General features: G+C 44.5%; 1 protein-coding gene across 1 annotated transcript in view; it reads right to left on the bottom strand.

Moving 5' to 3' along the window:
- LOC135049872 (collagen alpha-1(XXV) chain-like) overlaps window positions 1-24,495 on the bottom strand; it is a 343,396-nt gene that overhangs the window by 313,302 nt on the left and 5,599 nt on the right. The window contains exon 2 of the mRNA XM_063955824.1: window positions 20,004-20,073. Coding sequence (XP_063811894.1) covers window positions 20,004-20,073 — 70 coding nt within the window. The remainder of the gene's footprint in view (window positions 1-20,003; window positions 20,074-24,495) is intronic.

Here is a 24,495-nt window from a genome sequence, read left to right as displayed (position 1 = left end):
GTAGTAGTAGTAGTAGTAGTAGTAGTAGTAGTAGTGCTGAGTATGGGTCTGGGGTGCAGTTTCCCCTGGATTGGAGTGGCTGGACTGTTGTGGGGTAGCACACTATATTATTTATTTAGCACCCCCTTTAACACTTTTATTAATCCTTCAGGTCTTTTAATTACACCGTCACTTTTTCTATATAGATTTTGCATACTAACACTTTACCCTCTCACATGTGTGCTGCCCTGGGGTGGTTGGCCTGTGCCGGTTTGTGGGGTTCTGCACCCCAGGCCCATATATAGTATTAGGAATAGGACCACCAGAATCAGAGGAACCTTGTCGAGGCCTGGTGGCTTTGCCATATTTCTGCAGATATATGTAACCAAGACCTCTGTATTTCTATTATATACAGGTTTTCAAGTCATGTTACCAGTATAGTTTGGTGTGCTGGGGGGCACCGGGGGTTAATCCCCATCCTGTCTCTTGCTTTTAATGGCAAATTCAGGCAGCATTAACTGCTGCTGTTTGTGGGTTGCAGTTTCATTGGACAGTAATCTTCGGATCCCTCCCCAGCAGTCTGAACTGTACTCATGTTCAGCTTCATGAACGCGGATGCTTAGTAGAGATATCAGGTCAGAACACAGAAGTTCCTTCATTGACCGTGCGTTTGTTGCTTCACACTTCAATGGTAAATTGATCCATTAATTCATCTGTTTTTGCTGCAAACAACAGTGATAATAGATGGTAATTAATGTGACAAAAATGTGGTCCATTTCTAAATGGGCCTCTAAGTGTGTTTTAGAGGGAAAGTGGCTTTGTTCCCTTTACAGCAAGAAAACGCCCTAAAAATACACCCTAGGGGTTTGCTCTGCAAACTGGGTCCTGTTGCCTGCCTAATCCATGCAACCTTCCACTCCTCCGCAAACATGGCCATGTACAGTATCTCCATAAACTCGTAAGCAGAAATCTAGGCACGCCTGAGCAAATGGAGGGGTACAGCATTGCTAAAGAGGGGTTTTCTTTCATTTGTAGATGGTCTTCTAGGTTATTCGTGTGTATCGTTTTTTTTCCTTTGCATTTACACTTAGTAATGCAGTGGTACTACAACGTCAACATGTACCAAACTGACTGCATATATGTAGAGAAAGCACAATAACAACACAATATATATAATTATTAGGAGAAACAATGTTCTGTAAATAAGGCACTACAGTAAGAACATAGGACAATTAGAAGATGAACTCAGTTCCTCAGTGCACGTGCAATCCAGCTGCTCTTCACCATGACGTAAGGCACGGGGAGCTGTTTTACTTCAGTGTGATGAGTCACTGAACTTCAAACAACTTTTCACTACACATCAGAGGGTTCACTTACCTTAACAATTTAAGGAGAAAATAAACAAATCTAAGATTGTATGGATAACAAAGGATGAAAAAAAAAAATCTCATGATAGAAGTTATACGGATTGCTCTTATTATCATGCAGATCTAAATTACCCCTTGTTTTCAAAACTTAAATGGTTTAGCAATTTCATATTAAAAAGGAAATGGTTTGGAGACCATATATAATCCTGGCACTGTAAGAAAAGGTGCGTAGATGAAAATAGTGCCAATGTATTATCATAGCAATAAATCCTGACCATAGAATAAGGGTAATCCTCTACAAAAGTCAGCAAGCTGTTCACCTGAGAATGTGGAGATGCACACAGACTAATGCATAAACTGTCTCGGCTTTTCCTTGCTTTGGATTATGGCCCTCATTCCGAGTTGTTCGCTTGCTAGCCGCTTTTCGCAGCAGTGCACACGCTAAGCCGCCGCCCTCTGGGAGTGAATCTTAGCTTAGCAGAATTGCGAACGAAGTATTCGCAATATAGCGAAAAGATTTTTCTTTGCAGTTTCTGAGTAGCTCCAGACTTACTCTTCCAGTGCGATCAGTTCAGTGCTTGTCGTTCCTGGTTTGACGTCACAAACACACCCAGCGTTCGCCCAGACACTCCCCCGTTTCTCCAGCCACTCCCGCGTTTTTCCCAGAAACGGTAGCGTTTTTTCACACACTCCCATAAAACGGCCAGTTTCCGCCCAGAAACACCCACTTCCTGTCAATCACACTCCGATCACCAGAACGAAGAAAAAACCTCGTAATGCCGTGAGTAAAATACCAAACTTCTTAGCAAATTTACTTGGCGCAGCCGCAGTGCGAACATTGTGCATGCGCAGTTAGCGGAAAATCCCACCGATGCGAAGGAAAATAACGAGCGATCAACTCGGAATGAGGGCCTATGCCCATTGCTAACTCCATGCAATAACTGTTCATAACTATTAACACTTCCATCCCCAATCAATGGCCCATTTAAACAATAATCCTTATCAGTGGCGGCTCCAGTGGTGGCGCCAGAGGTACGCACTTGCATTTGCCCGCTAAACTTTTTTTTAAACAATTTTGATTACATACATTGTATAGGTTCATTCACACCCTGGAGTTAGCCTGGATGATAAGGATCAGTCGCGGCTCCAGAGGTGGGGCTGCAGCTTAGTCCAAAATTCAAACAGGGGAGCCACAAAATGACCAGATGGGCCGATCCAGCCAAGCAGCAGATACATAGAGCACCTGTTGTACACTGTCCCTAAAGAAGACCGATTCGATTGGCCAGTTGATTGGTCTCTGCCTCCTCTCCACTGCTCCCAGAAGTCGCACCTGTTGTCCAACAGCTCAGCAGGAAGCGTGACCGAACAAAGGGGATCCTGTTCCCTTTTACAGCAGTACTGGCAAGTCCATATGTCACATTGACTCGGGATACTCGTTCACCATGCACCGCAACCCGAGTAGAACCCGTATTCCACCCTGCTGCTACCTGGGTTGAAATGCTGTGTCGCTCGACCAGGGTAATTTCAACAGGATGCTTTCACATAGCAAAATATCATGGGTTGTCGCACATTCACGTTTATGGAAAATAACAATTTAAAATTATATATAATTATAAGTATATAATACAGTTTAGTAAACATGTCATGAGTGGGTATTATAGTGTTTCAGGCAGTGGCGTAGCAGGAACTTTGTGGTCCATATAGCAACATTTTGAAGGGGCCATTTCTCCCTTCTAGAAAGACAAATCTCTCCACAGCAGTTAGTACTTATATGCGCTGTAGTGGTGCCCTAAGTAATTTATGCCCCATAGTAGTACCTTGTTCACATTATGCCACATAGCGCTCTTGATTCGCACGCAGTGTCGATACCGGATGCAGTTAGCCAATGTTTTAATTGTGATCATGAGTCCCAGTCTCACAGCACAGTACAGAATTGGAAGCTTGGTCTGTGGAATTTCTGTATTATTTCTTGGGGGGATAACAGGGGGATGGCTAAACAGATGCGGGTGTGTCGCTGTACGCAGGGCCAGACTGGCCTTCTGGCACACAATGCCAGAAGGGCCAATGACCTGATGGGCCGGTACGGCCACACAGACAGCCCGGGGTTGGCCAAGCATCCTGACACAGGTGCCTGGCTCACGGAGTCAGGGGCTGACTGAGCAATTTCGCTCAAACAGAACGCCGTATTCAGACGACAATACTGTACCTGCCATAGGGCTGGTGCAAGTTTCAATGGTGCGTCTAATGGAACTGCACCACTGCAAGATGCCACAAGTTCGAGTCACAATATTAACAAAATCGGCAGCAGCATTAGCATGGTGCAGACGCAACTGCAGCATAAGAAACAGTCTGGCCGCATCTGTGTGCGACTCAGAATCAGCCACATTATGTCACATTGAAGTGAACTAAGTTAACAATATACCACAGTGTACTGGGGGGAAACTTATTAAAGGTCGATCTTGATCTATTTTGATAGATTTAAAATAAATGAAAAATCGTTCAAAATCGATGTTGTACTTCCAGGGCCAAAACCCAGATTTATTAATATTTAAAAATGAATGGGGAAGGTGCCATGATGCTCCTAGGGAGTCTGTGATCCCTCTTGAGGCTAGTTTTATAGTAACGACTGTGCTTTGCATGGTGTTATACTTGCACTTCATATCTTGTTCCTCTATTGTCACTGTGAATTGTTACCTGTTAATATTATTGAAGACGTATGCTTCCCTCTGTTTCCCTTCCCCTTTTTTTCTTTTTGTACCCCTCCCCTCCTATGTTTTATAAAAAACGTAATAAAAAATGTAATTATATATATATTTAAAAATTAATATAAAAAAAATATGTTAGCAAATGTGTGTTTCAGCCCCTGAAAACCAAGATCAATTGAGATTTGAGACACAATTGACATCAATTGAGATTTGAGACACAATGCCACACAGTGCCCTTTCTTCCCATTATGCTACACAGTGCTTTCTGGGCAATTCCGTGAACCTGGCAGACAACTTTATGACCTGGGTGCAGTTGAGTAAGGTCCCACAAGTGAGCCCCCTAAGCCTTTGGGCCCCATAGCATTGGCACCCCGTTGCATCCACTATGCCCATGGCTCCACGTTGTGCTCACACTGTGTGTGACAAGCTAAAGCCAGGTACACACTAGAGCGATATCAGCCCAAAATGACATTTCCATCAGAATTGAAACAACATATCGGACAAATTTTTCAGTGTGTATAGGCAATCTGCGCGCTCCCGCTGTTGTTGGCGATATCTTCTGGTCAGCCATGCTGCACGGCCAACCAGACGATATCTCATATGGCGCCGTGCAGTGTAATGAAGGACGGAATGAGGGATTGTTCTGATGTGTATCGATGATACGATATGTCGGCATATTGGCCGCCATATCGTCCAGTAAACATTGCTCTAGTGTGTACCCAGCCTTAGCCACACCTTCCTAGCCAGGGCCGGATTAAGCATGGTGGGGGCCCCAGGCAATGAAGTTGTGGGGGCCCTTACTACAGTAGGTGACAGACCCCTGAGCCCCCCTTACACACACACACACACACACACACACACACACACACACATACACCCATGCTGCACACAACACATACACATACACCCATGCTGCACACAACACACACACACAACAAACATGCAGACATAGACACACACACACACACACACACACACATATATGCGTGCACGCTACCTGTCCGTCCGGTGGTGCAGCGGATGCCGGAGTCAGGGCCCCCACACCCAGGAACGTAGTAGCAGAGGCGTCACTAGGGTTGGTGTCACCCGGTATGGTAACTCATGGTGTCACCCCCATGGACCTCCTTCTGTATCACACCACACAGAACCCTTAGTAATGTTTTTGTACTAGTTTTACTTGTAAATCATAATTCCCGTGTATATATTCCGTGCTCTAACTGGCGCAACATTTATAACGTGCTCTACCTGGCGCAATGTGTATAACGTGCTCTACCTGGCGCAACATTTATAACGTGCTCTACCTGGCGCAATGTGTATAACGTGCTCTACCTGGCGCATTGTGTATAACGTGCTCTACCTGGCGCATTGTGTATAACGTGCTCTACCTGGCGCATTGTGTATAACGTGCTCTATCTGGCGCAATGTGTATAACGTGCTCTACCTGGTGCAATGTGTATAACATGCTCTACTTGGCTCAATGTGTTTAATGGGCTCTACCTGGCGCATTGTGTATAACGTGCTCTATCTGGCGCAATGTGTATAACGTGCTCTACCTGGTGCAATGTGTATAACATGCTCTACTTGGCTCAATGTGTTTAATGGGCTCTACCTGGCGCATTGTGTATAACGTGCTCTATCTGGCGCAATGTGTATAACGTGCTCTACCTGGTGCATTGTGTATAACATGCTCTACTTGGCTCAATGTGTTTAATGTGCTCTACCTGGTGCATTGTGTATAACGTGCTCTATCTGGCGCAATGTGTATAACGTGCTCTACCTGGTGCAATGTGTATAACGTGCTCTACCTGGTGCAATGTGTATAACGTGCTCTACCTGGTGCAATGTGTATAACATGCTCTACTTGGCTCAATGTGTATAATGTGCTCTACCTGGTACATTGTGTATAACGTGCTCTATCTGGCTCAATGTGTATAACGTGCTCTGCCTGGTGCATTGTGTATAACGTGCTCTATCTGGCGCAATGTGTATAACGTGCTCTACCTGGTGCATTGTGTATAACATGCTCTACTTGGCTCAATGTGTTTAATGTGCTCTACCTGGTGCATTGTGTATAACGTGCTCTATCTGGCGCAATGTGTATAACGTGCTCTACCTGGTGCAATGTGTATAACGTGCTCTACCTGGTGCAATGTGTATAACGTGCTCTACCTGGTGCAATGTGTATAACATGCTCTACTTGGCTCAATGTGTATAATGTGCTCTACCTGGTACATTGTGTATAACGTGCTCTATCTGGCTCAATGTGTATAACGTGCTCTGCCTGGTGCATTGTGTATAACATGCTCTACTTGGCTCAATGTGTTTAATGTGCTCTACCTGGTGCATTGTGTATAACATGCTCTACCTGCTGCATTGTATATAATGTGCTCTACCTGGCGCAATGTGTATAACGTGCTCTATCTGGCGCAATGTGTATAACGTGCTCTACCTGGTGCAATGTGTATAACATGCTCTACTTGGCTCAATGTGTATAATGTGCTCTACCTGGTGCATTGTATATAATGTGCTCTATCTGGCGCAGTGTGTATAACGTGATCTACCTGTCGCATGTGTAAAAAATAATAATGTGTAATATTATATATATATATATATATATATATACATACACACACTTTAAAAAAAATAATAATACAGGATTATATTGAAATTAACCATTTGTTTGTACAAACAAATGGTACTAATTTCAATAAAATCCATGTTTACTTCAGGAAAAAAATTTAATTAATTGACTATATAATATTTTTTTTTACTGTAAATACTAACTTATTATTGAAGTTTCCACAAACGAATTGCAGCCAGCCAGGGAGTGACAGCAGGAGGTTGAGAATGAGCCTGAGGTGCGCAACCAACTTCAAGGCAGTCCCTACGACCCTAGGCTCCCTGTAGTAACCGCAGCACTAACCTCCTCCCACTTCTCCCTCCCAGCAGTGCAAGCGGGCGAGCGGCGGCGTGATGACGTCACGGGACTTGCATGATGAAGACGTGATCGTGTGTATGGACCCGGCCGCGGCGGAGTCTCCCAGCCGGGAGGAAGGTATGCAATCATAATTGTGCCGTAGTGGAGTCTTCTTGTTGCAGGCGGGGGTGTAGGATTTTGAGTTGATGGGGGCGCGATCGTAACTGTTGTGCTTGGTGCCAGACGGCAAACAGAGCACTACAGTTACGATCGTACCCCCGTCGACTCAAAATCCTACACCCCCGCCTGCAACAAGAAGACTCCACTACGGCACAGTTTTAATCGCATACCATCCACCCCCTCCCGGCTGGAAGACTCCGCAGCGGCACAGTTACAATTGCTCCCCCAATGCCTCCCCCGCCCCGCTGACTGAAAGTCACACACCCCGCCTGGAAGACTCCGCCGGGTCCGTGCTGTGTGACAGTGTCATGAAGCAGGGGATGCAGCAGGTGTGAGTGTGCAGCTTAATTTGGTGTCACCCCATTGAAGGGTGACACCCGGGTGCGGGCCGCACCCCCCGCACCCGCCTCATGACGCCACTGCGTAGTAGTCTCCCCCCTCCCGGTGGCTCAGCGGTTTATTAACAGCGCCGTAGAGGAGGTGTTCCTTGCACAGCATTTAATAGTCTCACGGGATGCTGCATTGAAATCCCGCGAGACTATGAAATGCTGTGCAAGGAACACCTCCCTGGGGCGCTGTTAATGAACAGCTGAGCTGAGCCGCCAGGAGGGGGTAGACTACCACGCTCCTGGGTGTCTGGGCCCCAAATGTGTGCCTTAATCCGGCCCTGTTCCTAGCAGCTAAAGAGTCACAAAATAGATACACTGACTGGGTAAGAAAGAGTTTGCAAGTAAGAAGAACTGAGCAACGTCCTTCTTTAACATACAATGTCTTCTTCGATATAACTCATTTTACTGACTACAAAATGAATCTACGTGAATTTAATATTGAATATAATTCTATTTTCCTCTTTATCATCTCTATGGCTGTTATTGTTTCAGTAGTGGAGGTGGCGGTTGTAGACTTGGCTAATAAAGTGTGTTTTTTCCGTGCTGGGAAGTCTAATGAGTTATAGAAGTGTATTGATGAATATACAGTAAGTAGAAGATAAGTGAAAGTGTTGCTGTCTTTGTATTACTCTGAGGTCTGTAATTAATTCAGTATCTATTTGGCAATTTTTCTTTTGAAGTCATTGGGGGTCATTCCGAGTTGTTTGCTCGGTATTTTTTTCTCGCAACGGAGCGATTAGTCGCTAATGCGCATGCGCAATGTCCGCAGTGCGACTGCGGCAAGTAAATTTGCTATGCAGTTAGGAATTTTACTCACGGCATTACAAGGTTTTTTCTTCGTTCTGGTGATCGGAGTTTGATTGACAGGAAGTGGGTGTTTCTGAGGCTGTTGAAGAGGTCAGTTTTAAAAGTATATTGCAAAAATGTATACTTGCATTAAATCATAGGGAAATAGGGGTGACAGCTGGAATCAGTCTTTGAAGTTCTCAATGAGGCCATAGTAAACCAATGAAGACAAGAAGAAATAAACCAGTTTGAGAAACATATTTATAAAAGTCAAATCAACAGCCAGGAATGACTCAGGCTTCCGTGATGGATAATAGTACAATGTAAAAGATGAAAGGATTCAACAATGCATAGAAATCTTTGGAAATATAAAAGTAGAAGCGATGCTGAGAGTGTTAGAGAGAGCACTCAGTGATGGCTCTCTGTTCCCTCTGGGAACTAGGACCCTGAGCAGCAGCCAGAGTTGCGACCTCCGACCTGGCTACTGCACATGCGCAGCTCCTGTGCGTCTTTCTCTCGCATTGTAACAGACTTGCCCTTGAGTGTTCTCTGCACCACAGAGACGGTATATAGCACTATTAAGACCCCAAACTACATTTTATTACAAATATCCTGCTACCAACTGCCTCCACTGCAGTATGTTATTTATTATTTAGTTATTACCAGTTATTTATATAGTGCGCACGTATTCCGCAGCGCTTTACAGACAGAATATTTGGCTCCCTGCTCCTGTGGAGCTTTCAATCTATATTCCCTACCTCATCCCTACTATGGTTAATTTTGTTGGGACCTAATTAACCTACCAGTATATTTGTGGCTTGTGGGAGGAAACCAGAGTACCTGAAGGAACCCACACAAGCACAGGGAGAATATAAATACTCTGCACAGTTAGGGCCTTGGTGGGTATTGAACCCATGACCTCAGTGCTGTGAGGCACTAATGCTAACTATTACACCATCCGTATATATGCATAGTGTGTACTAACAGTGCACTACAACACCCAGAATACCCTGTATGCTCCTAGTTGCAACTGAAATATACTTACAACCTGAACCTGCTGTATACTGTTAACCATGCGTTATCCTGTACCTGCTTCTACTGGGTAAAAAACCATTCCATGGTTGCATTTATCTGTCACGTTGACTGACCTCCATCGCACGCTGCTTCCACCTACCGCCATCGTATGATCTGCCAAAAGAGAGGGCTGTTTCTCTACACCTGAAATAACCTACAGTACAGTTGATTTGGTTCTGTTGGCATGGTACTTCTGCACCAGTCTAAACATGATACACACTTTTATATCCTACAAAACAGGAGTGTGCAATGGACGGTTTGGGTATGAGTTACCGGCGGCCCAAATGCCAATGGACACATAAATTCCAGTCAAACCATGCAAATCAATATATGCTGTTGTCATTTAACAAAATACCCCGGCAATTTAAGGGTAAACTTGTGCAGGTTGATGTGGTGGATTTTTTTTTTCTTCTTAAATATCCACTTTTATCAATGTGCTAAAGTACCCCCCTCTCCCCAGTGGTTTATCACATCACAAAACTATATAACAAGTACAACCAGTAATCTGTAAAAAAAAAAAATCTTCAGGCTTACTTTTTTTTTTAACAATTATAGGATTATAAAGGATACATACTGAAAACATGAAATATTGCTTCACAATGGCCCACTAAAATAAAATGGAATTTATTTGGTTAATTGTACATGTGGCCATTGTCTAGCAGGCCCCTAATGAAAATAGCATATGCAGTGACATCTGATAGTCACCAGGATCACAAACCATGACATCAATAATGCTGTGCAGCTCCTGGCATTCCATTACGTGTCCAGAGGATTCTACGTGTACCTTATCTATGGAAGACTGATGGCCTCATCCATAAACCAGGGCTTTGCCTGGAATTGGGTTTGCAGGTATACCATATGCAATATGTATTGGAAAATTGACAAACAATCATCTATTGTACACAAATCTAGTTAACAGGTGTTTTTGAATGGCTCCCCAGCTCCTGCACTTCCTTTACTTTAGTAGAGAATTCAACTTTCACATACTTTGCTTTCATTTCTGAGGCAACAGAGACACATGGAAACTCCAGACCAAGTCTTGCAGACATTACCTGAGCCTATCAGCGCTTTCACTATGCTCACATTTATAAGCTGTTGTGACTGAAGAGGCAGAGAGTGGGAGACGGTCTGAATTTACTGTGTTTTTAGTTAAATCCTGCAACTGCTGGAAAATATTGTGAATGTAGTGAAACGTTAACGATATTAACTGTAATTACATATGGTTAACCCTTATGCAAATCTGACTTTCAAACACTTCCACAGATGTTTAAAAAAAAAAAAAAAAGGTTTTGTGACTGAGGACAGATCCGGGTGCTGGTGATGATACCTGGTAGTGGTAGCAACTACCATACTACTAATGCAACACCAACTGGTACACAGCTGATGCTTACACTGTTGGTGCTGTTAGAAGTGGAGAGCGCTACTGCGCAGTCTCCAATATGGCTGCTTTGGAGATGATGCTTCATTCCCTTACCAAGAAGACCACCACTACAACTACTGCACATGTGACATTGACCGCTGTTCCAGCACCTGCACCACTACAACATGCTAGAGACAGTCACTAACTAGGTGATATGAACCATACAAGCTCTGCTTCATGCTCCTCTACCAGTGTAACAGTGAGTACAGCGGCACTGCCACTTGCACAATAAACCACACTGGACTTGTCCTTGGTCAAATCACATTCCACTGGTGTGTACATTTACTCTGCCAAACCACCACCTACACACACATCTCCAACAGATTATGGGCCCAGGCACACAAGACTGATAAGTACCCAGACACATGTACAGAGTTTCCAAAATGCCAGGCTCACAGCAGGGCACCCAAGACTCTGGGGTATCCCAACATACAACTAAGAAGAAGGCACCCAAAGCGCGCACAGCATACACAGAAGTGCACCAGACATATTGTGAAGTTTGGTACAGATGCCAAAGCAGCTCTGGCCTTAGGAATGGAGGAGTGGGGGGGGCGCCTCTTTGCAGCCCTGGCCAGCGGCAGCAGTAGACAGCCGGCGGAGCCAGCAGTACTCAGCCTCGGAGTGGAGGAATGCTGCTCTCACTTTCCGGCTGTGCCAGACCTCCCAGTCCCTTGCACACACAGCCGGACTTAATGGCATCGGCGGCGGCGGGAAGGTGTGTGCTGCCAGATGGCAGCTACGTCAGGGCTCAGTGGCCGGGACACAAGAGGTGGGACACAAGTAGTGGCGGAAGGACTTGAAGTAGTGACGAAAACGGCCATACGGGGGGGTGATGCCAGATGATGCACCTTCACTGCAGTAGCGCTGTGGGCAATGCACCATCAGCACACACCTAGTTACGGTGCTGCTGGATATACACATGTGATGAGGGTCATTAAATTAAAGGTACAGAAAATTACACAATATAGGAACTTGTTATGGAAATGCAACTGAAGCAGGAAAGACTGTTGAAAATGACAGTAGATCCTGGTGAGTCCAAGACCAAATAATGTAGAGAAAACAATGGGAACCATATTCTTGAGTGTAGAACAATAATAATTCTACACTCAAGAATTAATAGTTCCGTGCTCCATAATTCATGGGAAAATAGAGGCATGTGGACTGCATTTCAAGAGATAAATCAGGATGGAGGTCTCAAGAGGAGAATACATTTAAGCATGCATTGAATAATACAAAGTTACATGTATACAGAAGCATGAGTGATTAAATAGACAAGCTGATGTCTGTCTCAGCAGTTAACATGTATTGGTGTACAAATACATGACAAAGAAATAGCAATGGACATGCTTCAAACTTTAACACCAGAATTTGACTCTTTGGTTGTGGCGTTAGAGGTAAACATTGTGAAGTTGACCCAGTAATAGCAAAGCTATTACAGTTTCAGAAACTTGTACCTTGTAAATAGTGAGTGTAAGAAATTCAGAAAATTGTAGTTAAAATGTTATAGTTGTCACAATATAGATCACAAAGCAATTAACTGCAAACAGAGAAAAATGGATCATGTGCAGAGCCAGAAATGTGATGAGAAAAATCAGTCTGTGCTGAGTGTTACAGAAAATTACAGAAATGATTGTTGGTAAATCGATTCAGTTGCAACAAAACATTTCAGCTGCAATGAGGAGTGGTTCACCAAGCTGAGTTTGAGCCTATAACAAACAATGAAATTGGCAATCAAAGCATCTGTGCGTGAATTCCTTTCACTACTCATAAGGACCCTTATCCAACACAAGTTTGGTGAATATGACTTTGGTAGACAATAGATTATGTTTATTATTTACCAGGATGCAATAAAAATATGATAGCTAGAATCTGATTGGCTGCTATGGGCAGTTTTCATTTTTAGAAGCTTTAGTATATCTACCTCCTAATCTCAATTATGCTGTATTCCACAGTCCCCCTATTTTCAATGGGGTCTGTGGTCTCATCCTATTCACCAAGATCCAAGGGCTAAACTTTTTAGAGATGGACCAGTCAGCTAACACTGTCTGTATATGGCATTAGCCATTGTACTCTACTACACAATACAATTTAAAAAAAAATTGTACTGCAAGAACTTAGCGCTGGCAGCCCGCAAGACTGTGAAAACTACAGCTTGATAAATGGGTGTGAAAAAAACAATTGCCACAATATAGAGCGATATCAGAGGCGTCACTTACATGTTTGACACCCGGTGCGGCTCCTAGTCAAAAAGGGGCGTGGTTTTGCGGGTGCCATCAGAAGGGGCGTGGCTTTGCGATATGGGTGTGTGGCTGCGCTGCACATGGGCGTGGCTTCGCTTCCCGACCCCCGTTTCCGTGACTAAGGGGGTGCGGGAGGTGCTGGCTGACCCCGGAGACTGCAGTGTCGGCTTCTTCACAGTGACAGAAGTCGGGCACTGCACATAATGTTACAGTGCAGTAACCGGCTCCTGTCACTGAGCAGGAGCCGACACTTTGGTGACACCCCTCGGTGGTTGACACCCGGGTGCGGGCCGCACCCCCCGCACCCCGGTTGTGACGCCACTGAGCGATATGGTATGTTAAATCAATGATTAATAAATATATGCTTTCGGGGCAGATGTACTAAGCTTTGGAGAGTGATATGGTAGAGAGAGATAAAGTACTAACCAATCAGCTCATAACTGTCATTTTTCAAACACAGCCCACAACATGTCAGTTAGGAGATGATTGGTTGGTATTTTATCTCCGTCCACTTTATCTCTCACCAAGGCTTAGTTCATCTGCCCCTATGTCTTTTGTTATCCTAAGGCTGTTTGTACTTATAAATCATTCCAGATCCATTCTCTGGAAGAAAAATATTGCAGAGCTCACAGATGCAGCAAGAGGAGCTACTAACTCAATCTAATTTATTTTTGAGTGCTGTCACCGATTTAAACATCCTCACTAATCTCAGAATTCCAGAAGATGCTTTTAGTTAATCTTCCAATGATGTCAGTAACCTATAAGTCCATAACACCAGTGAACACTCAAGGGGATAGAGTTTGCCTGACCCTGCACCTCCGGAAGACTCAGAACATTTCCACTCTGAAGGTCAGCTTCCAATCACAGACTTGGTGTCAGCTCTGAGATGCATGCTCTTACCACATGCAGGTCTCCCACAATAACATTTGAAATGTTCCATGTCCATGGACAGGATATTTTACAGGGTAAACTTTTTTTTTTTTTTACTTCACTGAACTTACCAGGAGCCTAACAGCTACCTCAACTTTTGGGAATGATCCCTTGTGAATTTATTTGTATTACATTACACAGTGTGATGTGGAAGGGGTTTCAAGCAATCTGTAAGGGCTTCTCTATAAACTTTGATGTGATTTAAATCAGCACAGCATGTTTAAATATTACCATTTCTTTTGTTCCTGGTTTTTTACACATACATTAAAGAAAACGCTTTCAACACGTGCCCTATTTTTTGCCGCTTATATTAGCTGTAATCCTATTTAAGGCCAGTGTTCCAGACAGATCTTCAGTCCACAGGCTCACATCAGGATGACCCATACAAGTGTTTGGCTCAAACCCAGTGGTCCTGACATGACGCGTGATGTATCCTGTGTGTGGGGGGTGGGGGGATGAGATATGCATGCTTGCATGTAGTGAAGGGGAATGAGAAACTTGTGTATTAAAAGTCACAGAGGGTGGGCACAAGTTCCTCCTTTAGGCTATCCTGGAGATAATGTAAAAAGCAGGCTTACAACTCAGCAGAATATAATGATTTCAATATAACCAGAAATGTCAAAATGGTTTGTACTGTCCATATGTTAACCCTTAACAACTAGAAAAAAAAAAGTTTTATAAGTGAAACACACAAGTTTTTGGAAATACCTGTAATATAACTCTGTCAGTGTCAAAGATGTGTGGTGCTTTTTTAATTTTCTATCCACCTCCCGAAAACAAGACTCACTCTTCCTAGTACTTGGTAATGGCAAGGGAACAAAATACTTATGTGAAAGAAATATACCTTAGTGGTGTCATTGTAAAGCAAGTGTGCATGTCAAGTGAGACACAAAGCAAGTATAGATACATATATTTATATATATATATATATATATATATATATCTTGAAGACATAACTGCGGCACTCAGGGTCTTGTAGCTAAGCAAAATGTATTGTCAGTTCACAGCATAAAACGTCAGCATTTCGGGGTGTCTAGCCTCTTTGTCAAGATGTGTCACATCTTGACAAAGGGGCTAGACACCCCGAAACGTTGATGTTTTATGCTGTGAACTGACAATACATTTTGCTTAGCCACAAGACCCTGAGTGCCGCAGTTATTTCTTCAAGCTAATTATTACTTCCACTGAGGGCACCGGGGCACATCAGCCATCGAAGGAGTGCCGGGCTTTGTACATTAGATATAAATATATATATATATATATATATATATATTCATATATATATACAAAACTGATGAGGTCGGCACTCACTTATGTCGGCATCCGCCTGGGTGCCGTCCTAAGGTCCAATGGATATCAAATGTCGTTCTAATAGAGAGTGGTATGCATCCATCCACTCATCATATATATAGAACAGGCGGCACTCTCAGGTCTTTGTAAAAAAGTGTATTCTCAAAAAAAATCAATGAAGTGATTGGCACATTATGCCAACGTTTCAGCGCCGCGCAGGGCGCTTTTTTTCAAGGCTGTGTGCAGACAGCCTTGAAAAAAGCGCCCTGCGCGGCGCTGAAACGTTGGCATAATGTGCCAATCACTTCATTGATTTTTTTTGAGAATACACTTTTTTACAAAGACCTGAGAGTGCCGCCTGTTCTATATATATGATGAGTGGATGGATGCATACCCCTCTCTATTAGAACGACATTTGATATATATATATATATATATATATATATATATCAGTGGCATCATAACGGGGGTGCGAGGGGTGTGGGCCATGCCCGGGTGTCACCCGTCAAGGGGTTACACCAAAATGCCGGCTCCTGCTCAGTGACAGGAGCCGGGTGCTGCACTTTAACATTACGTGCAGCACCTGGCTCTTGTCACCTTGTAGGAGCCGGTACTGCAGCCATAGCTCTCTATGGGGGCAGTTTGCACCTCCCGAATCCCTGGAAAACAGGAGTTTGGCCCACGAGTCCGCGAACCCTCTGCTAAACCATGACCCTCCCATGAGGCCACCCCCCCCCCATTTCGCGGCTGCATGCAACAGTTGTCATAATGGGCAGAGACACCCCTGATATATATATATATTCATATAAAAAAATAGTCAAGTGTATACATTGTAGATAAGACACATATACTGTAATGTGCATTTTCCTCTCATCAGTCTTCATGATGGTCATCGGCTGCTATGTGACTACTTACCACACCTGAGGTAGCTAGTTGAAAGCAATTTTGTGTCTTTCTGTCCCTGTCTCAAAGATATTTGTATTTTATATGTAATGTAGTTGTAAATCCATGTTTTGTTGTAATTGTATAATGTTTTTATATTACATTTAAGTCTCTACATTATAAACATTTTAACAAATTTCCTCATTATGATCCTAGAACTCTGCACTATTTACAGGGTTTATATTTAAGCTTCTCAATGGAGCTACCAATGCTACGTACAGATAGGGAACCATTAGAAAGATACAATCTAGTTTATATCCTTTTGTACATATTACTATTTTACTAAGTGGCAGGTTTGACGTTTCTTCAAAACCACTGGAAGCCACTGGTGGGTTTTATTCTAAAAGTCGTTTTGTCTTTCTGAACAGAACCTGTCAATTCCTGACAGTTTCTTATAGGCTATCCTGCCAAGCTCCTGCCGCAAAAGCCCTGCAAACCCGCTGTGGCTTACAAATCTATACACCTAAGATCTAAGATCTGTGCAGGCATGTATATTGCAACAATGTAAAACAAAGTAATCAGTACACATTAGCAAAAATACAAACAAATAAAACCCCCCTGGTAGGAGCATTCCCCAGCTCCTGCCAACCAGTGGTGCAAGTAGAAATATTTTCTTATGGGTACTGAGTGATGAAAAATGGGCGTGGTCATGTGTTGAGATGGGGTGTGACCACATGCTGCTAGTGGGAGTGGCTACATGACACTAGCGGCATGGCCACATGACACAGCCCCTTTTTTGGGGGGATTATGGAGGCAAGGCTAAAAATATATAGTAATGCCTCCAGTATAACAGAAATATATAGTAATGCCTCCTGTATAATAGAAATATATAGTAATGCCTACAATTTAATAACAATATATAGTAATGCCTCCATTATAACAGGAAAATACAGCCACTGTCACACTCCCAGTAACCCTGACAAAGTGGGAGGAGCAGTCATGCTGCCAAGCACCATGGTCTTGTTGCTTTGTGGCACATTATAATTGTGGCAATGGCAAAGTGTTTGGCAGGTGGTACTGCGTACCCACTGCCAAATTCTTAAGGGTACTCCGTACCCGAGCGTACCCGCATACTTGCACCACTGCTACCAACACAGCGCGGTTACTGCAGAGGAGGCAGAGTACCCCCACATCCGTATGACACTGCGGTCTGTGGGTTGGACAACAGGACAATGCCCAAAAAGCAGGACTGTCCTACTGATATCGGGACAGTTGGGAGGTATGGTGTGTGTGTGTCTTCTCATTATTTTAATATGTTGTTTTTAGGTGGAGTACACAGTAGGTGCCAGCCTGCCCATGATGTTCATGCATGTTGGCACTTGTGTTATCCAATTGCCAGTATGCCCTGGCAGCCTTGCTGGGACCTGTAGTCCACCTGTAAATAATAATATTAATTACAATTTCTATAATCTATTACTTCCATTCCCACTACCACCATGGGTACAGAAAAGAGTCTTGGGCTAAGTAATCCACAGGGAGGGGTACCCCTTTCTGCTATAGTGTCACTAGTACTGGATGTACTACCAGCCTATGCTGAATAACCCAGCGCTGGTTACAAAATTGAGGGATGTCTAAGCTACTCTCCAAGTATAAGCGTTGGCATCACAAATCACCTAACACTCATATATATAATTTTCCAGGATATTTTACAAATATTTATGTAACTTTTATTAATAAGAAAATGCATTTGTGTTGTTCATCCTTATTTACTTATATTAAGCAAAATAAAAAAAATGTAATGTAAAAATGCTTTATTAGGGGCCACAAGTTAGGTTGGCCATAATCATTTTTTGGTAGAAATACAGGCACATGTAATTTTACTCCTGTGCTTGCCTAGTAAACAACACCACTGTCTATGGTGGCAACTAATACAGTGCTCATCTCATACCTAACTCAAAGCAACATACAGTACAAACACTTTATGTACAATAAAACACACACAGCCTCACTTTATTATTATTAATACCTCACCCACTAAACATGAAGGCAGCACTAGGTTTGGATATGCAGCAAGTACATTTTCATTTTAAAGCAATTTCCCCACATTTCATTGATTTACCCCCCCCCCCCCCCCCCCCCCCTTCCCCAACATCCCATCCCCTCCACCCCCACACCCTCCAAAAAGAAAGGAAACACAGCCTCCAGACTATGGGGGACATGTACTAAGCAGTGATAAAAGTGGAGAGGTGAGCCAGTTGAGAAGTGCCCATTGCAACCAATCAGCATTGACGTAACATTTAGAATTTGCATACTATAAATGTATACAGAGCAGCTGATTGGTTGCTAAGGGCAACTTCTCCACTGGCTCACTTCTCCACTTTTATCACCGCTTAGTACATGTCCCCCTATGTTCTGTAACGACAATAATACTGTACATCAGCCAGTAGGGCTACAGATCAGCTTGGTTCAATGCTTGCAGGCACAGATATCCTCCTTCTGCATAACTCTATAAAATGATGTAATGTTAAGCTCTAGTGGCAGTGAGGCAGAAAAGCAGTACTGTATTACATGTTAGCAATACAGTATACTGTACAAACTCACAGGCATATGTGTTTTATTCAGTTGTAGCGTTATAAACTACATCTTGATCTTAGAGCACCTAAAAGTATTACATAATAATATTAGACTCACCAATGACACAGGTACACTGTATGCTATGGCGTACACTAGCCGCTAATTTTAAAATAAAGATATTGCAGTGTTCTGCCTGCCATAGAGAATAAATTAATCCCATTACATACACAGTGGAAAAGAAACTATAGCTCAATAGCTTAGTACTCTAGAATTACTTTAGGCATTCAATACCCCGTTAGATATATACATCTAATACATGCATAATGCATTGTTTATTAAAATATTATAAATACCACAGCCCATTTCAGTTACCTTATATCCACAAAGCTGATGCTGTATTAATCCAGCCCCAGCTAATATAATGTACGAAATTTGCAAGGCAGCATGGGAAAGCTATGCCAGGGGTACTGAACAGTGAGAGACAACTGTCACAGGCTGTTTCATTCCTTGGGGTCAGTACTCTGTCATGCAGGCGGCGTTTGTCACATGGACATAAGGGAAAAGAGACCCCCAGCCTGAATTCCAGCCCTAAACATAGCCTTTTATCTTACACATGAACCCTGGACTGTCATTCATCAATCCTTTCTACACAATGCTGCTGTGTGAGCCTGTGGCTGCCGCTGTCAAAGGTGATCTTTGCTATATTACTGTAGTGTAGATTCAGTGTACATATTCAGACTATACTTTATCACCTAGGTCAGCAAATTTATCGAACAAGAACAACTTTTGCTCAAGGCTGAGAAATGAATCAAAGGGAAATAAAACACAATAGACAGTGGAATTCTGATAGATACAGGTTATAGCTTCATCACACTTGCTGCATTCAGCATTTCACAAATCCACGAATGGATAATTGATATCAGCTCACCCAAGCGTAGTGTATAATTCAAACTGATCATGTAAACACGGCCGGTAAATGATTTCTGGGCCAGAAATAAAGGCGAAATGGGATTTTAACACCCAATTGTCAATAACTGTAATGGATGAATAGAATCATTTAAATGTTTTCTCAGATTTTCCTACTCATTTTCCTACAATTGCTACAATGAAAATATATAGACCATAAAACCGCTAACACAACACACCAAACAAAAGCCTGCTAGGGTGTCATTATTTGTACCTCCTGTCTGTGCCCTAACATGTGGTTCCGTGCCTATAATTGCTTAGGCCTCCAATGGCACAGAGTTGTCAATCATCTGATAACATTTACCTGCTGGGCAGTTACAATCTGCTGGGGCTTCTCTTGAGATTCGTATTTTTGCCATGTTTTCATATGACCTCTGTAGAAAAAAAAAACATAAACAAAAGGAATTAATACTTAAAATGAATGTATGATGGAATTCAGACTGAGCATGTTAGTGTACAGAAAAATATTTTGGATTATAGTTTATTAAACTAATACACATGCATATGAGAAATATGTCATGTGCATTACACACACACACACACACACACACACACACACACACACACACACACACACATCAAGTTAACACTGTATGCAAAATTAGTATTTACAAGTATAACTTGTGACAGTAGTACTAATTAATATAACAGTAAATTTTAACTAAAGTACTTAGGGGCAGATCATGGGTGCCACAATGCTCCTAGGCTGGGGGGCAACACATAATTTCATTTTGGTGCCCCTAAATTGCTAAATGACTTATCTGCCACATCATCCACCTGACAGAAAATATAGATATATATCTATTTTTATATTGCTATCTCTAACTATTTATATAGGGGGGGGGGGGGGGGGGGCTGACATGTAAGAGGGGAGGAACATATGAAGTAGGAGGTGAGAAGGGTGCAGGGCTGGTCCCAGAGAAGGGGCCAGCCCATGGTAATTAGTCACACACAGTAGGGGCTGGAGCTGGGAGTAGGGGGAAGGAGGGCCATGGAGGTGGGTGGAGGAAGACTTGTGCGGAGGGAGGAAGTGGAGCAGCCGAAAAGGGGATTATCTCCATCCTGACACTGCCCTATGGTAAGCCTAGATGGTGCCCTGCGGCCCAGTACCAGTGGAGTAAAAAGGGGGGTGTGAGTGAGGCACATGCCACGGACAGCATGACAGGGTCAGCAATTTTTTTTAAATAAAAGGACAGCACGGGGGAGAGTAGCAGCTCAATGAATGGGGCCGAGGAGTAGAAGCAGTAGGAGACGGTCCAGCTGATCCAGCCCCTCCCCTTTCCTCCCCCTCCCTGACCCTGCTGTTGCAGGGGGTCGACATCAAGATTGGCCCTGGTGCAAAAATGAGAAGATAGGACCTGGCCTGCTGCTGGCACTGGTGAGAGGGGGACCCAATGCTGCCGCTGAAAGGGGGCCCGATGCTGCCGGTGCTGGTGAGAGAGAGAACCCAATGCTGCTGGCACTGAAAGGGGACCTGATCTTGCTGGCATTGGTGAGAGGGGGATCCCAATACTCCTGGCACTGAAAGAGCACCTGCTGCTGCTTGAAGGGGAGGGGAAGGAGGACCACAGTCTTGCTTGCACTGAGGGTATGGTGACAGAGCGAGGTACACAGTTCCACCTGTACTGAGGGGGGATTAGATGGTGCACAGTGATGCCTGGCTCAACCCTTTCACACTTCCCTCTCTCTTTCTCTCCCTCCCCTGCTCTCTCTCTGAACCCCCCTCTCTGTATCACCTCTCGCTCTCTTTCTCTCTTGCCCTGGTCTCTCTCTCCTACTCTTGCCTCTACCCCCCCTCTCTTTCCTACTGCCTCCCCCCTCACTCTCTTTTTTCTTGACTTTCCCCTCTCTTTTTCCTCTGTACCCATGTTTTTCCTCCCCATGCCTATCTATCTCATACAGTTACTCACCAAAAGGTGAAGCCATGCCCCTCCCAAGTCGACTACACCCCTTTTTCAGGAGGGGTACTGATTTGTAGTTTTTGTGGGTTTTAATTTTTGTTGGGTAGGGGGCACCCTATTTAAGCCTCACCAACCGCCCCCTGCCCCCCCTTTCTGACACCTATGGGGCAGATGTATTAAGCCTCGGGTCATATGTAACAACTCTTTTTTCCCATAAAATGATGTCGAAACCGAAGTTTCGACATAATTTTATGGTTTCTGGCATATTGTGACAATTTTGTGGTTTGTTGCAATTTTATGGTTTGTAGCATAATGCAGGAAATTTCAGAGGAATCTCCTGCAGAATGCTAATTAGCACTACAGATCGCAGTCCCCATTATTATCAATGGGGACTACCACCTGACTCCTATGCATTAAACCCTGAAATGCGAAAATTTTCAGAGTTTGACCACGTTAGTTTGTACCATCTTCAGATGGTATAAACCCCTGTAAGCCTATGGAGACATAGTAGCAGGAGAGAGATCTTTCGATCCCTCTCCTGCAGCCAGTGTCCGGTGCAGGCTGTGATTCCGGAAACTGACACTGTGCGCATGTGCAATATCAGATTCCCCCGGAGGAGTTTTTCACAAATGAGATAAACCAAAATGCTGGGGAAAACTTGCAGGGACAACAGTTATCACTACCGATGTTCCTGTGGGTTTCCCTATGTACAAATATGCCCCCTCCCCTCCCATCTTTGCTGCGAATGCATCCCGATTGCGATTATTCACGCCCGCTCTTGTAAGTTTATGTATCCATGTGAACCCATGGATTCTAGGTGTGTGCGCTGTGCACGTGCTCATCTGCGGGAATGCTAATCATGGCAAACGACCCACACTTGCTGTGATCATGCAGCAAAATGAGCTAGTACTCATCTGTACATAGCAGAGATATTTTCATTAAAATGAAAAATTGCATCAGTTCTGCGATTATTAATACATACTGTATGCCCATCGGAGTACGATAAGGTGGAGAGAGATAATCTACCATCACACCATCTCCTAGTGTACCAGTCATTTTTCAAACTATAGTCTGTAAAACGGCAGCTAGATACTTTATCCATACCTCCCAACTGTCCCGATTTTTGCGGGACAGTCCCATTTTTTTGAGACTGTTCCGCTGTCCCACCCGCAGGTCGCAGTGTCCTGCGGTGGGGGAGGGGGGGGGGGGGGGGCAGTTTGGAAGCTCCTGTCATTGCTGCCCTGCGTAGCAGAGCAGTGGTGAATAGACGCTGTGCGCATGCGCACAGCTTCTATTCACTGGAGACAGAGGGAGAGGGAGCGCACACCAGCAGCTCACAGTAACTAAAACAGGGGGCGTGGCTCGCGATTGCGGCACTCCCGCGCTTTGCCGAGCGATTGTCCCTCCTCACCGTTCCAAAATATTGGGTGGTATGCTCTATCTCTCTCCACTTTATCACTCTTGAAGGCTTAGTACATCTCCCTCGTAAACACTGGAGGTTTTTTTTACTCCCTTTAACAAACAACATTTTATGTTTTCAGACTTCAACACAAATAACTTTTAGTCTATTCAAGGAATGGAATACAGTTGTCTTGGGAAAGACTTTATTTTGCAAGAAAGAGGGAGAGAAATATTGAAGGAATGATCAATCACACTTTCTGATGCTTGCCTATTTTTTTCTGTGTGCACTTCAACTCATTATGTATGTGTTATAAAACAGTGCCAACATAATTTGAGTATAATAATGGATTTTTCCCACATAAAAGCTAGTTTAAAAACTAGTCAGAAAAAGGAGTTCCTGTTTACAGTGGAGGCAATGTCAAGTGTTCAGTTTACCCAGTCTTTTCCCTTTCAGGCAAGTTAAATATACTGTAAGATCCGCACTTCTGCCAGGCTGCTGTTTCCAGTGTTCAGCATCATTCGTAAACCAGGGGCAAATCAAGGGGGTGTTTCAGATCTGATCGCTGCTGTGCGTTTTCGCACAGCAGGCGTTCAGCGATAGATTGTGCATGCGTATGCGCCGCAATGCGCACGCGCGTAGGCAAACAGCAATCGCACAGCCATTCGCAAGCTGATTGACAGGGAGAGGCCGTTTGGGGGTGGTAACTGACCCTATCAGGGAAAACGCAGGCGTTCCCAAGCATTTTCAGGGCGGGTGTGTGACGTCAGCTCCAGCCCCGATCAGCCTGTTCTCATTGCACTGTAGGAGTAAGCCCTGGGCTGCGCACAGACTGCACAGAGTGGAAAAATCTCTCAATGATGAGTGAGGTGCAAACGGATTTGCAGCTGTCCACTTGTAGCGAGGGCCAGTGTACTCGTGCGGTCACTGGTCCTGCTACTAGCATGTGCGTCCCTCCTCACCTGGGACGGCCCTGCGCCGTCCCATGGGGCCGGAGGTAGCGCTGGCTTCGGGCGGCACTGGGGACCGGACCTGGTCCGGTCTCCACCTGCCCAGCGGAATGCAGAGTTCGGCAGCGGGCGTGGGGGCGGCGGTGCGTATCCACCGCCGCTCCACGCGGGTGATGGCGGCGGGCCTGCATCCTCCAGGACTCAGGCCCCGCCAATCACCGTGCAGCTTTTTGAATTTGGCGCCAGCCGCAAGCCAATCGCAGCTCGTGAGCTGGCAGCCAATCAGGAGTGGCGGCGGCGAGCCAATTCCGGCTCGCCGCATCATAGCCCCGCCCCCTGGCTTGTATTAGCCAGCGCCGGGCGCGAGGGCTCAGTTCGTCGGCCGGGAGGGAGCAGAGAAGAGCTCCTGAAGACTGCAGCAAGAAGACGGCGCCGGAAGTCCTGGAGGGCGGCGGCGGTTGCGAAAGAGCTGTTACACGCCGCCGCCCGCCGGGTGAAGTACAAAGAGCCGACACCCGTCGGGGAAGACGTCGGAAGCCCTGGGCC

Source organism: Pseudophryne corroboree, chromosome 1, assembly GCF_028390025.1.
Source record: "Pseudophryne corroboree isolate aPseCor3 chromosome 1, aPseCor3.hap2, whole genome shotgun sequence".
NCBI classification, from domain to species: Eukaryota; Metazoa; Chordata; class Amphibia; order Anura; family Myobatrachidae; genus Pseudophryne; species Pseudophryne corroboree.
Note: the sequence above shows the minus strand (reverse complement) of the source record. Positions and strands in the feature narration are given on the sequence as shown.